General features: G+C 38.6%; 1 protein-coding gene across 1 annotated transcript in view; it reads right to left on the minus strand.

Moving 5' to 3' along the window:
* The window catches only part of LOC116243935 (neural-cadherin-like), a 46,760-nt gene that overhangs the window by 29,363 nt on the left and 1,939 nt on the right, over positions 1-15,458 (minus strand). Inside the window, exons 2-6 of the mRNA XM_090149301.1 lie at positions 7,043-7,240; positions 6,009-6,234; positions 3,441-3,642; positions 2,208-2,319; positions 755-1,004 (exon numbers count right to left, since the gene is read on the minus strand). Of these exons, the coding sequence (XP_090005427.1) occupies positions 755-1,004; positions 2,208-2,319; positions 3,441-3,642; positions 6,009-6,234; positions 7,043-7,240 (988 nt within the window). The remainder of the gene's footprint in view (positions 1-754; positions 1,005-2,207; positions 2,320-3,440; positions 3,643-6,008; positions 6,235-7,042; positions 7,241-15,458) is intronic.

A 15,458-nucleotide genomic window follows, 5' to 3' on the forward strand; every position in this document is an offset into this window, starting at 1 on the left:
AGCAGAAAAGGTCTCTTAAAAAGCAGGAAGTAGAAACTGGCAAAATGAGCATAGGTGCTTTAAGGAGAACTGATGAAAAAAGGCTCACGGAAAGGAGTCATGAATTTGCCCTGGAGTGTAAATCTGTTTAAACAAAGGGCAGAAGGGACAACATGATTGTCTTGGTTTGTATTAGCCTTGCAGATCAGTCTCTCAACATGAGCCAATTTGTGGGTGTTTGTGATGAATTTCTCTTACAGAAAACTTCAGCTACATTCAGCTACTTCCCAAGTTGCCACAATCCATGCAGTTGATAAAAGCTACCCATTGTGTATGCAGGAAAAAGCTACTTAAAATGCAGCAGAATTGGGTTTGGGAGGGACCTCAAGAGATCATGGAGTCCAACCCTCTGGTACACAGGTTCTGCACAGCAGGTCTCCCAGGCAGACATCCAGATGGGTCTTAAACTTTGCAGAGTAAGTGAATAGAAAACGATTAATTGGTAGGATATTACTGTAATTTCAATTTCAACTGATCTAAAACTACTTAGAAGAAATGAAAGATCTGTCAAAAGAGACTGTCTAGATATCATCCCTATCTAAATATATACACAAGTCCTTTTTCTTCAACTATAAGAAGGTCTCTGCTCTCAGTCTAACTCTCAAACTTGACTGAACCTAAGCCAGTTACCATCCTATAATAATCAGTCTTCTGACTAAAACAATAACAACAACAAAAACAGTAACAAATAAGAAATTTAGGAATATATATTTACATTGCCTGGGAAAACTCAGGAGCTTCATCATTTACGTTTGAAACATGGATCCTAACAGTTGCTGTCCCAGTCTTTGGATCTTCCCCTTTATCCACAGCCATAATTATGAACTCATAAAGATGGTTAGGTCGTTCATAGTCCAATTCTCTTGCTGGGAATATAGTACCATGAGAAGTAATACTGAAGTCTGGACTCAAAGCGTAATACAATATTTCAGCATTTTCTTTTGAATCACAGTCAGTGGCTGTCACTGTTAGAAGAGAAAGACACTATGTAGATCACAGTCTGCGAACTGGAATGTGAAGTACTTTAACAAGAGAATTAGTGCATAATATAAAACTGTAACAGCATTGCCTTGGCATGTAGTGCTTGAAATAATTTATAAAACTGTGCTATACTCTGTGTTTTTATTCAACCAACCTCTCAAAGCAAGTTATAGGGGGATGAAAAAAAACATGTGTAGGACCCTGATTGAATTAAGCCACTAGATCTTGTGTTTGATGGGTGTAAAGAGTCCAGTAAGACCAAGAACATACTCCAACACAGAGCCATATATACTCACATCCATCTGATATATACTGTTGACTTAAGATCACTTGGACAGATTAGACTCTGTGTGATTAAAGATGAAACATTTACATATAGTACTTAACTGATGCAAATGAAAATAACAAGCTTGTCAGATCCCACTCAAAACCCACAAAAATCTAAAAACTCAGTCACCAGAAGAGTAATTGACAGGCTACCATCAGTACAGGCTAAATCACTGTGTAGAACAATAGGTGGTTATAAAATCCTATTTACTAGAAAACAGTAATTTTTCTGTGGTTTAATTTTCTTTTTACCCTCAAGATTTATATAAACTTTGTCTATGGTGTGAAAGACTAATATAAGGAATATGGTTATTATACTATGGTTAGTTGACATCAGTTTGCTTTATTTGTCAGGGTCTGTTTATTTCTTTATTAACATTATCAGTATAAGATTTTTGCATTCTACATAATATCCAGAATATCATCATTTAGAGCTTAATTTGTAGGTTATGTTGGGGAGAAGAAAAATGTTTCTCCCAAGCATTCTATGCTCCCTAATGCAAGCCATGCATAACTTTTAGATGGGCAGAGAAGGTAAGCTGCTTTGTCTGTAATTATTGATGTAAAATTATTCTCTTTTCAAAAGAAAAATGTTGCAAGATTGCCACAATAAGCCTGCTGCTATCAAAATAACCACAGCTGAAATCTTGTTACACCAAAATCCCATGAAGACGACCTGTTTCCTTCATGTCTTGTCCTCCAAAACTGTTTGAGCTGTGGCAGTAGTAAGTAATTACGAGCAATTCTAGAAGATGCCAAAGAGTTGCGACTTACCCCATCTTGAGGCTTTCTAAAATGAAATCTAATTCGTGGAGGGGAAAAAAATTAGCACTGTAACAAATGGTTTAGAAAGTACTAACCTTGTAGAAGTGCAGTAGCCATAGTAACTGTTTCAGGAACACTGACTTTGCTGTAAATGGACTGCTGGAATTCCGGAGCACAATCGTTCACATCGGTGATTACAACCAAAACCTCAGTGGAAAGAGAGAGCATTAAAAGGCATCCAGGTGAAACAAGGTAACAACTCCATTGTTCTAGAAATACTGGATGGAAGAATTTGCTGAGATCTCTAGAATCTGTAGCACACAGGAAAACTCATTTTCCTCACATTGCTCTTTTCCTGCTGAGAATTGCTTAGATATTAAATTATACATTTGGAATTGTCAAGTCCTAGCCCCCACAGCAACATTTCCGTTCATATTTCATCTCCATTGATTATTTCCTACCATTAACTCAAATGGAAATAGACTGTCTGCTTCCAAAGCATCCTTTTGCCATTACCTCCTAACACTTCTATTATTTGTAACACCAAAAATTCTACAGGTGCATGTAAACCTGACTTCAGGCTAAATATATTTGTAAAATCATCATAGAATCTTCTTTCAAGTCATATTCTATTATTCTTCATCTTGAGTACCTGAAAGAGTCAATGGAAACTATTGGTCTCTGGTGTGCCACAGCTGCTGTTACGCTAAAATACTCAGTGTCCTCACACTTTTTCCTAGTACTTCTATCTCCTGCTCCTTTGGTGGTGTACACTTTATTTGCTGCAGCAAATGAGGAAGTGTGACATTACACAGATTTCCAAACTCAAATTCAAACAACAGTGATAACTGTATTTAAAAATAGTTTTGCTGTCAAACAGCTTTCTGATACAGCATGAACTGCCACCTTTCACTATGAGTTTTTATTACCTCCTCTCTTCACTATTTCACTTAGTGTTCTCAAAACAAAATAATTTTATTCCCATTCTGTTTTGTCATAAATCGGAATATTTTCAAATCATCATAAATTAGGATTCATCATAATGTAGGAGTAAACCAAAGCCTCACGTTTTCCTCAGCTGCATCTATTCCCACACCTTTTTGGGTAAAACCTATGATCTACAATGGAATGGCATGACTGGTCCCTAAGAAACAGCTTTCTCAGGATCAGCAAGAATAAACTCTAACAGGAGCTAAACCAGTCCTCCTGACCTACCCAGAGATAAAAAGACTTTAAACGTCCATAGGGAATCTGTACAGAGATTGGGAAGGACTCAAGAAGAACACAAAAACATACGGACATATAGAACACCAGAAATAAATGCCTACCTCAGCTGTACCACTGAACTGTTCATTTTCCTCTGCTCTGACCAAAAGAAGGTACTGGTGTTGGTCACTCTCATAATCCACGCTCTGTGTTAAGCTGATATCCCCTGTTGCCTGATCAATGCTGAACAGACCACTTGGATTGGTTAGCAAAGCGTAGCTCAGGGATTTGTTTTGATATGATACAGCAGTGACCCTAAGAAAGCTGCAATTAAAAAAAAAAAAAGTTTTTTAAGCATGTAATAATTCAACAGTGAAAAGTACAGGAAAAAATGCTACACATCAAAAACAGCTGCAAGCCCATAGATCTGATGAGAGCAATACATGCTGACAGCTGTACCTGAATTCCAAATTCAGACATTTTGTAACATAGTATTTCTATCATCTTAAGATTAAACAGGAAAAAGATAAGACTCTTGCAAGCTGAGCACAGTAAGGATTAAAAACAGAGAAGCAGAGGACTTCATTTTTGTAGCAACTGAATTTTCCTGCTCTCTTATCAGGTGGTGATGATTCTAAGGCAGGAAACTAAACGTAAGATGCAAAATATTCCTTTTAATAATGACAGCATGGCAAATTTACTGCTCCAGTCATATTGCTCTGTTTTAGATACCTGCAAACAGGGAAAAGGCAGCCACTGGCCCTGTGCCTGTAGCAGTGCACACAGAACTACAGGGTTTTAGCTTGTCTGACACTTTTTCCCACAGATATGCTTGAAGTCTTTAAGTGGGAAATGTATTTGCAGCATGAAGTAAAAGAAATTATAAATTTCTTTATATAATTATAAACATTATAAAACAGTAATTGTTACAGGGTTTAAAGCAGAACACTAATTCCTCAAGTGTTCATTGCCTTATTGTGAAGATTTCTTAGGAGAAAGGATTCCATCTCCCAGGAGAACCCTGCAACACCTAAGACCCACTGACAACTGCATTCAGACAGATAAAGCTCAGTTTGTCTGAACACTTCTGTCCTTTCCTTATTTCCATGCTGCTCTCTTCTAAATTCCCTCAGGTGAAACACTGCAAAAGGTTGCTGTAGGTCACTTTCTTGCTTTATTCTTCGTTCTCATCTTTCTGTTGTCTCACAGTCAGTTTAAGCCAGCACAAGACCATGTTCCTGCCAATAGGAATTACTTTTTTCTCCTTCCCCCTCTCCACCCCAGCTGCATGTTCATGCCACCTCTCTTCTCCTCCTGTCAGCACAATCACAAGGCTCAGCTGTGAGCACATCTAACAACCCAGCTGAAAACTCTTTCCTTTTTCGTTCTGTCTTTCCTCTGATCAGCCTGCCAGCTCAGCTAACATATTAGAGAGCTAATTCTGGACCAAAGGAAAGGTTTGGTAATGCTTCTTGTCAGCAGCAGTTTTAAATCAACCTACACTTGTGAAACCCAGCCCCACAAACACAAGTGCATGACAGCAGCTCTGCTTTCCTGCAGTTGGTCTAATTTAGACACAAAAACTTCAGGATTCCACGGTCATTTTCAGGACTGCTTCAGGTTAGCACACAACAGTAAAGCACTTTCACTGGGCACACCATTCATATTAAAACCTCAGATGACATAGTAATAACCATAACCAAATACTGAATTCCTTTTGGATATTATGCGAATTGACAAACCAATTAATCTCCTATCATTATAGCAGGTGTGCAAGTCTATTTTTAAACAGTGACAAAAAAGAGTTACAAAGAATTTATTACTTTTCATCCTCATTGAACAGCAGATAGCTGTTAGGTATTCTGGCATTACACACTTTAATTTCTTTTACACCTGTGCTAAATAACTTTACTGCAGTTTTAAAGAAAAACATTATTTTCTATTAACAGCTGATGATTTTTTTTTTTTTATCTTGACAAACTTCAGACACTATAAAACTGTTGTAGACTGAACAGTAAAATACAATATTACAGATAGTAACGAAGCTGGATAACAGTTGAAAGGCCACACAAGGGAGATGTTTACTGGAAAAAAAAAAAAAGTATTCTCAATTCAACTGAAGAAGGAAAATGTTTGCCCTGATACCAAAAGAATTTGTGAGAGATGGAACTGAATATTCAGGTGGGCCTCCATTACTAACACTTTCTGGGCTATCTGGATGCACATGGTTAGCCAAAGGATGGAGAAGTAAAATGACAAGTTTTGTGGCATCTTCATTTTCACTCGGTTTGTCACCATGATTGATGAAGACAGCAAAGACAGCCTCTTGTTTTTTCTAACTTTCATTTGGTGGAGAATGTACTTTTCCAAATGCTGACACAAAACTCACACACACTTTCATGCCAAGACAGCTTCCTTTGTGATGTAATGGTTTAATTTGAGTTCTGCATTTTGTTTGAAAATTAAGAGACAGTTCTGCTAATACTTTCCTTATTGTTTAAAATCAAGAAATCATACTTATTCATCACCACTGTTCTGTGTAAAAGGGTGACTAAAATACATCAAATGAACGTAATCACTTCAGATAAAATATCCAAATTAATATTCACAGTATCTATGATTCACAGACAATACTGAGGCTTTGGGAAGATCAAGCAGACATTAAACTAAGAACTTTTCCTGTTACTTACGGTTTTCCTTCTGCTATATTTTCAGGAACATAAACCAAGTATGATGTGTTGGTGAACTGTGGTGGTCGAAAGCCAGCAATTACAGAAACAGAAGCTGGAGACCCTTTGCTTCCAAGTTTATCTGCTGCCTGCACGGTCAGCAAATACTCCTTATTCCTCACCAATGGCAAGCCTGTTGTTTTAATCCAGCCTGTGTCCCTCTCAACCTCAAATCTGCCTTCTCCACCTAGGAAGAAGAGTCACAAACTGCTGTCAGCAAGAACATTTTTATTTGATTAATATTGTGACCAGGAAATCAATTCCTGAGTTGGTTTTGTCTTAGAATTAATATTCACGGAGAAAATATAAAAAGTTTGTTTTGAACTCACTAATTACAGTGATGATTACATTTCTAAACTGCATTTTACTTTGTTAGATGTCAGCCTTCTTTACCCTCCAATATTTTGCTGTTATTTGATGCTGAAATATCCCTCTGAAGAAAATACCCTGCCAGAATATGCTCTGGTCAAGAGGAACAGATTGCCTCTGGAGCGATATTCCTACTCCCTTTCTGCTTACACAGCTCTGAAGTTTCATTTAAGTGCCCCAACTAAGAAAATTATGAGTGAATCTGTAGCAGCTTTGCAAAGCTAAGGTGCAACCCACATCCTTAAGCATTTCTTTGAAACTGACCAGAATCACAACCCCCACAAGGAAAAAGGAATGTCAGCTTCTTCCAACCAAACCAGAAAGGTGCTGACTATGGCTACCACTGCTGCTCCTGTGCCCAAGCCCTGTGGTACTGCAGTACTACTCCCATGTCCACTGCTCTCTCAGGCAACAATCTGGTCAGGAACACAACTTTGCAAAGAGAACGTGCTTCCAAACTGACCAGTCTGTCCATTCACTCACTACAGGTTTATCTTTCTTACCCTCAACACCAAAAGATTATAAACCTTTAAGTAGGAAAGGAAGGTTTTTCACTAGAAGTGAGAAGACAAAAATGTCACAATACTGAAGCTTAATACAAACACAGAAGCGAGGTTTAAATTTACCTTCCAGGAGAAAATATTCTACGGTTCCATTGATCCCTTCATCTGCATCCACAGCCAGCAGCTTATATACTTCAGTTCCTTCTGTAGCTTGGGGAGAAACCACAGCCAAGAATGGAAAGGGCTCCATGGCCCATTCAGGTACGTTGTCATTCACATCCATCACAGTAAGCGTTAAGTGCAACAAATACCACTCTTCCCCTAGCAGCCAAAGAGAAACGAAGAAATACTGAGCTACACAACACATGCAGAGTAACAAACATGTATCCTGAGGATATAATGTCTGCAATATTGTGGCATGCGATCCAGAAAACTCTTTGGCTCTTCTCCAACTGTTACCAACATCACACAAAAAAATAACCACATCTACTGCCAGACTGCAACATCAGAGTGACTCATATTACTTCCTAGCAGTAATCTTAGGAAAGGTCACAGGTCACACATTGTTAAATTTTCCAAGTTTGAATACGTGTTTTTGGAAAGTGTGCTACCAGAAAAAATAAAAGTATGTTTTGTATATTCGATGATTATAGCAATTCTGAATTTTGAAAATAATTAAGCATTTGTTGTCAAAAAGATTCTAACTAATCTACCTTAACTAATGAATTTCCTGGATAAAAAGTTCACTGAAGTTGTAATACTGTTTTCACTTCTAATTAAGATGAAAGTAAAAATATATATGTAGCCAACAGAGAATGCAACAATTCCAATCTCCAGAAATCAACAACAGAAGATCCTTAAAAGTTGAGAGGAAAATGTCTTGCTTTGTTTTTGCTATTACACCAATCAGTGAGCACAGAAGAGCTCCTGATTCTGTAATAAATAGTAGGGAAGCATCATCAAAAAAGTGACAAAAAAGAAAAATATCAGTCTGGAAAAAACACTGACGTGAAGCCCAAGTTTCCAAACAAACAGAAATTGCCTCATCACAAACATACCTTCTTCTCTGCTTGCAGGTTCTGTTAAACTTGTTAAAAAAGAAGCCAGAAGGAACCTCAAAAGCGCATTCCAGAACCTGGATGTACAATACAGCAGCATGGTTATTCTTCCCCTATTCTACATACTAAGTGAAACCAGACATGTTGGGAAAAGCTAGTATCAAAATTGCCCAACTTTTCACAAAGGAACAGACCTTACAGAAGTTGTCGTGAGTTTATAAATACTCACTATTATCTTGGTTTGCCTGGGGATACTGCAGGCTTCAATAGCAAGCACTAAATCAGAACCTGAGTTAAGAACCTTCAAAAATCTTCCTCTGTAACAGAAAGATCTACCAGGAGTTTGAGTGCCATCTCAGTAACACCGTCAGGAGTAGAAAGGAAGCTGATTTTATCTTCCTAGAATCTGGAAATCGATATCCTAACCAACCTGCAAACTCACGTTCAAATTCTGCTCAACTTCTTAACCTGCACATATTTATTCACCAAAACAAACGTGCATCGCGACTGAAGAATAGTTGTTTTCAACTGAAGAAGTACATCTGGATACAAACTCCTCTTGTCACTAATTGTTAGGTCACTGAACAATAATATGTTGGTTCTTAATACACAATTATAGATGACATACACCTCTTGTAAGGAAACTACGGACAACAGCATCAAGAGTAAGATTCAGCCTCAAATGACCCAATAAGCTTTAGTAATCAAAAACCAAAAGGACTTGGAAATGTTTCCCCAAGTACCTGCTTTTAATAGTTAATTGACCTTAATGTCATTTGTCATCTGGACAAGATCAAAGCTTTCAGCAATATGTTGGGTATCTCTGAAACACGTGAATACTTCACAATTGCATTAGGATAGTCAGCATGAACTGTGCTGCATATAATCAGAGAGACAGGCATAAGTGCCTCTCTTGACCTGTCTACATATCCACTGCACTGGCCTTGCAGGTCTTACCAGAATGTTATCTTCTTCCATCAATCACAGGCAATCTGATTCTCAAGCAGAAGTACTAAATAAATCATCAAGATTAGAGATTATTTCCCTTTCAGATACAGGCAATCTAATCTCTAAGTTTCCCCTTCACTGCATACCATATATCAAAGCAAGAACTATAACAGAACTGCACAGGACTATACTTGTCTGCACTGACACCTACAAATGTGACCTGACAACTTGTAGAAACAACATCAGGGCATCCAATGAAGCATGACCAGACAAGGGCTTGCCAGAGGACAAAGAATGTGATGAAGAGACTGGCATGGACAATAATGTGCAACGTATGTATTTATAGCAGACATTAGTGATTTCCAAGTATAAGAACACGAATGTGATTTGTTTAAAATATAATTCTCCGTTCCAACAACTGCCACAAATAGTTAAAAGCTTCTCATTTGTTGTAATTGTCACGAGATATACCCTACAAAATCTGGTCTCTTACAACTGACATCTTCTGCAACCAACATGGTTGCTTCCCTACAGAACAGCTGTTTTTCCCGCAGAGTGGAGCTAAACCAGATCTCTAACTAATCTTTAATGAGGTATGTGAAATTCATTTTTTCCCCAGGAAAGAATTAAACACCGTCATTTATGGAAATTATTTCTGATTCAACAATAGCGGAAGGGAATTTTAGAACAATAGCTCTCTTTGGCAGTCTAAGGTGTCTCGCTGCTACCCTCCAAAACACACACACCACCATCCCCAGCACTCTATTAACCACACTCGTGTGTCAGTATCAGTGCTAGGTTGACACATCTGCTGTAGTACATTATGATTAAAGTCGTTTATTAGTCGTATATAAGTACTACATCATGGAAGAAATAATACATTATATTCCACTCAAAATCTTAGCAGAAACAGCTTAAAACTGATAATCCTCTGTGTATTTGGGTTAAGTCCTACAAACACACAAACGGGTTCTACTTAAATTATCAGAACATGGAGTGGTGACAGCAAGGCGGCACTGCCTGCAACTGCACTCAGCAGTGCAAGGCCACGGAGATCCGACACGAGGAACTGTCACAGGCCCAATCACCTTGAAAAGAACTGCCAAACAGTAACACACTGCCAATAGAAATCTCTCAGTATTAAACACCAGATACTTGACTTTCAAGCCAGGCACACTGTAGATATCTTACACAATTTTAGTCTTCAAAAAACTCCTCCTAAAAGAATAGTACTGCTAGTTATCTTGTAGACACACATGCAGATTTTGCACTTGACATACATCCCTCCCTAACTTCAGATAACAGAAAAATGTAAATAATTGCTTTCTTGCAAACACAAGACAAAATTCAAGGCAGTTGTGTTGCATAGGATGACAGTAACATAACAGTGAAACCTCACATTAAAAGCTAGCATTTTTAAAAGCTATACAGAAAATATTGCTGCATATTCAAATGGATCAAACCAATCAGTGTTTTCCCCTGTTCTTTTTTCCTCAATACAGTGCAAACAGGTTACATGAGCAGACTGCTCTTTACACACATTTGCAAACACCACTTACCAGGCCTTTGCAACATCAACACTCAGCCTTCTCCCCACCTCTCCTTACAGTTTACAGAGAAAAACAAAACTAACATTATAAACTCCAGACCAGAGGCTTTTCCTGCTTTAGCTGCTTAATTCCCTATTAGAGTCAATTCATCTCTCACTAAAAATCCTTCTTAGGGCAGCTCATTCTGACATTCCCTCCTGTCAGAATGACTTCCTTTTTATCTCAATATTACTGACAAACACCACAGAGCTGAAATTCATTCCCTATCACCAAATCAATCTTACTAATCCACTGCTGAACCCTCATCACAGGTACCCATCTATAATTGCTTATTTTTCACATGCATCTGCAACTGAAAAAGGATGGGCACAGAAAGTATTTCATACACACCTTACACACACTGAACTCAGACTGCATCAGGTAACAAAACATGGTATTTCACAGAAGTTTCTGCTCACGGGAAATATACTGGTATGCAACAACCCATTTCTTAACCTTCAAAGAAAAGAAATACACATTCTTCCACCAACCTAAATTGAGGGGCAGGAAGGACAGGAAGGCATTAGTGCTTAACCACAGCTAACCACAACTTCTGATGTACAGCACTGCCTGAAACAAGCCTCAAAAACACACATGTTGAAAAAGTTTGATTGCAATTTCAAACAGGGTAGGTTTGATTTGCCTCCAAACCCATTTTCCTTCACCATGTCAAATTACAAAAGATGCTGTCAATCTGTAAAATATGGCATAATTTGAGACTTCTGATTTCATTAGGGTTATGACTGTCTTTTCTCTCAAGAATCCAATGGATGCATCTGGAAGATGAGACTTGAAAATAAAATTATCGTATTCATTAAACATGTGGGTTTCCCTGCCATGGTATAATTGATAAAACTGACAACACCAGACATTCTGATTTCTAAATCTGTCAATATAGAACATTTACTCGAGTGAACACGTCCCTACAATTGCAGACAAATACGCTACATGCCTTGAATTTACCGAGGGAAAAGGTATTATATTATTCTGATTAAACAACACTGGGTGAGAAGCCAGGTTGCTCTGGCATTTTTGGGTCATTTCAGTTTAGTTAAAAATTTTATAAGGGAATTAAAAGTCTTGCAAGCCTTTAAGTCAATATCACCATGACATTCTCATCTACATGGGTCAGCAAACTAACTACTCAAGTAATATTTTTCCCTTTGCTTTTAAAGTTTTTCCAATTTCTACACATTAACCATAGATACACAAACGCCTTTGAAAACACAGGACTTGTTATTTGTTTGGGCTACGTAGGACAAAGGAATATTTTGGCTTTAACTGAGAAAACATTGCTGTTTTGAGACACATGAATGTTTTTAATGCATCACTCTCACAACACTTCATCTAAGCCACCTACTGATGGGAAGTTTGGGAAGATGCATGTCCAGAAAAAAACGACTTAGTTTCCTAACCCTCCAGCTGCAATCAGAAGGAATCTCCACCCCCATTTTCATACCACAACATGAGACAAAAGCTACTGGTTAGCATACCCAATGCTACTGTGCAGCCCTCAGAAAATGGAGCCACCCTGCACAAACGTGTCTCTGTGTCACTTTGGAACACTCCTGAAGTATGCAACAGGCCACTTTTAAGTACAGTGGTTTGCTCATAACTAAAACACAACCCTTACAAACAGATGATGTTGATGGGCTCAAGTTGTGGACAGCCCACATTCTCTCCTAATTTCATAGATAGAATAATGGTAGTTTGTCATGTCCTTACCCTCATCTAGCTTTTAAAATCAAAGTTAGAACATGAAAAATGAACCAAAGAACAAAAGTAAAGAGTCAGAAGAGCTACATGATTGTGGCGGGGTGGATCTACTAATTACCAATTAAAAGACAGTAAAGTGATAACCATTTTACCAGGGATTCCTAGTGCAGCATGCATCTACCAACAGCAACACACAAAAATCCATGCCCTGAAGTGAAATAAATGACTGTATATAAATAATGCAGCAAACATCCTTAGATAACAAATAACAGGTCTTAAATTGTGACTACAAAAAGCTTTGTAATGAGAGAACTTAGATATACAAGAAGCAGCCACAGTACTTGTGTGAAACAAGATCTCCTGAAACTTTGCTTAGGATTTGGGGGGGGGGGAAGAGAGCAGGGAGAAGAGAAATCCCCACTTAAAGAAGTAGAATTTCTTTATATGAATAAGATGAATCTTCTGAAACAAACAGATTTCCTTATTTAAGGAATTACGACGCCTTACCAGAATAAGGAATCTCTGAATGCTATTCATTATTAGGTGAACCAAAAGGAAATAGCCCTCTAAATGATGAATTTGTTTTACAGCAAAACAGTTTGAAGGAAAAAAAAAAAAAACAAAAAAAACCTAAAATATAAATATTTCAGAATCAAAGAAAGTTTAACATAATTGCCATGTCAGACATGGGATCAATATCCAATTTGTTATGTTATAAATCAGCTTTAAGAAAGATCCTACCCATATGTTCTATAATTCTGTAGTTTACTGCTTCCATCAGATTAACAGATATGTATGGGAATTCAGCTAGATCTTTAAAAAAAAAGGAAAAAAAAAGCCTATTATTCTTGTAGAAATGTTTGACATGACAGACAGCAGATCTAACAGCTTTGGTGCGCAAGTCCCAGCAGACTTACAAAGATATTTTTAATCAAACTGTTTGGCATAGACTCCATGTAATGTTTTTTTGGACTGAGTAAATACCAAGATGGTGCTTCAAAGCTCCCTGAGATATTCCTTCCTAACACAAGCAAGATCCCCAAATTGTCAATGCCCACAGCTGCCCCAAACACACACACAATGTCCACTTTCTTTCAATTTCATAATATGAAATCTACTGCAGTTTAAAGAACCACATCTGCCTGAAAATGTATGGTTTCAACTGAAGCTCAGAGTGATGTATAACTGCTAAAGTAACTGTAATCCATAAAAGAGGTAATAAGAATCACAGAAGACCAAACACCAACCAGCGATGGCCCACGGAGAATCAGTACAGCTCATAGGGAACTGAGGTCTCAGATAAAATTAGAACAGATGAGCCAAGGATGAAAAACTTCCAGGTTTAAAATACAAGCATCACTGATGTTTGTATTTCCACTCTATACATTGATTTAGACAGGACAATTCGTGTTGATTTAAACAGGGCAAACACAACTGACTGCTGTTAACTATTTGGAAGGCATGCCCAACATCACCCCCAGTAAATCTTCTGATAAGAAAAAATGAAAGACGGGATTACCCAGCTAATGCCCATGGATGAAGTAAGGTCAAAGGAGCTTGTGATGGCGAGGATTAGTGAGATGGGATCTTTCCTGCACTTCCCCCAAGCATTAACAGAATAATATTGGCTCCTTCTCAAATTAAATGTTAGCTCTATGATTGTAAGAATGTAAGATACTTTGCCTTCTGTTCACTGGACAAAAACTTAAAACAGTATTATGCTCCTGGGAGGTCTAAACAAATTATTTGTGCCCTAATAAATGAAATAAGAAACAAAATGCTACATAAAATATAAGCATAACCAACACTCTTCCCAGGAATGGATAAGTGAAGAATAGAGCTCCGGGTTGAATGGCCATAGGGGTCAACCAGAGGAACGTGCTTGTCAAGGACCAGGAGACAGAAAACGTCTTCAGGAAGTCAAGCCTGAAATTTAGGAGTTCAGTTTAGAATCTGGTGTACAAAGTAATGTGCAAGTCTTTCCTGGTGTTTCCCATTGATCTTGGTTTTAACAACATATTTGTAACTTTTGGAAAATGTAAATACTCTTGGAGCCTATTTAAATAATTTCAGATTAGTTACTTCAGCTCTGTTAAGACTACATCTTTGTCCATTGTCTAGAAAAGCAATTTAAGTTCCCGTGGTATTAAGGGTAGCTAAAGTATTTAATAGAAATGCACGTGTGCTTGCCAAGCAGGGACCTCAATGTCAGCAAGCAGGAAGAGCAGAACAGCGCCCATGATGTACGCTGGGTCACCCAGCAGCTCAGCTGTCACCAGGCAGGACTGTGGTGACAAGGCATGGCTGAGGTCAAGCCAAGGAGCCAGCCAGCAAGGCACTACAGGGTCAGCAAGGCGCAGAATGCTGTGCCCTAGTGGAGCTGGGGCCGGGCTGGAGCTGCAGCACAACCCCCGAGGCACGGGGCAGAGACTGCAGGCAGGGCTGCCCACCACTGACCGCCCTACTGGGGTGCCCTCCCAGAACACCCAGCTCTCCCAGCCAGCCTTTAGGAAACAGGCACAGCTTCCCAAGTCTGTCTCAAACACCTGCGTGCTTTAACTATTACACTAGAAAGCGAGTATGCAACAACTTGAAGAGTCCTGAAGGTACTAAGTCACTAACCTTTATCTGATTAAAACAACAATACTAACAAAGTCATCTTTTAAAATGTAGACTCCTCAAAACAAACTTACAACCACCAGCATCCAAAGAACGTAACACTGCGCACTGTTAATTGCCCTCTACCTGGTCTGTGAGAGCCCGAATCAAGCTGTACATAAAGATGATTATCTATTTGGTCCTGCTGGCAGTAATACATCAAGCCAGTGGAAAACACTACAAAGCTATTTTCTAAAACTACATGACAGAGAATTAAAAGAAAACCTAAAAATAATCTGAAGCTGGCTGTGGTTTTTTAACTGGGTTATCAGAGCTTGCTTCAAGAAAGCAATCTGCGACATGGCAGTGTAACAAGCTCAGCTGCAAGCAATCTCAGGCTTTCCCACTCAAACTAGATAAGAGTGAAGGCCATCACAAAGGTGGGAGTTGTAGTAACCGGGGGCAAGGCTGGCTCCCATCGCTGCCACATTGTCCCAGTGCTGACAGAGGCAGCTGCAACATCGACAAAGGGCTGAAACTTGAGCTACATGACAGAGAGGCTGAAAATCCCAGAAGCACCCTCAGATTGACCTGATAGATACTGTCACTGCCTCTGAGCAATAACAGCCC

The sequence above is a fragment of the Phasianus colchicus genome, chromosome 13, assembly GCF_987193195.1.
Source record: "Phasianus colchicus chromosome 13, bPhaCol1.hap1.1, whole genome shotgun sequence".
Lineage (NCBI taxonomy): Eukaryota > Metazoa > Chordata > Aves > Galliformes > Phasianidae > Phasianus > Phasianus colchicus.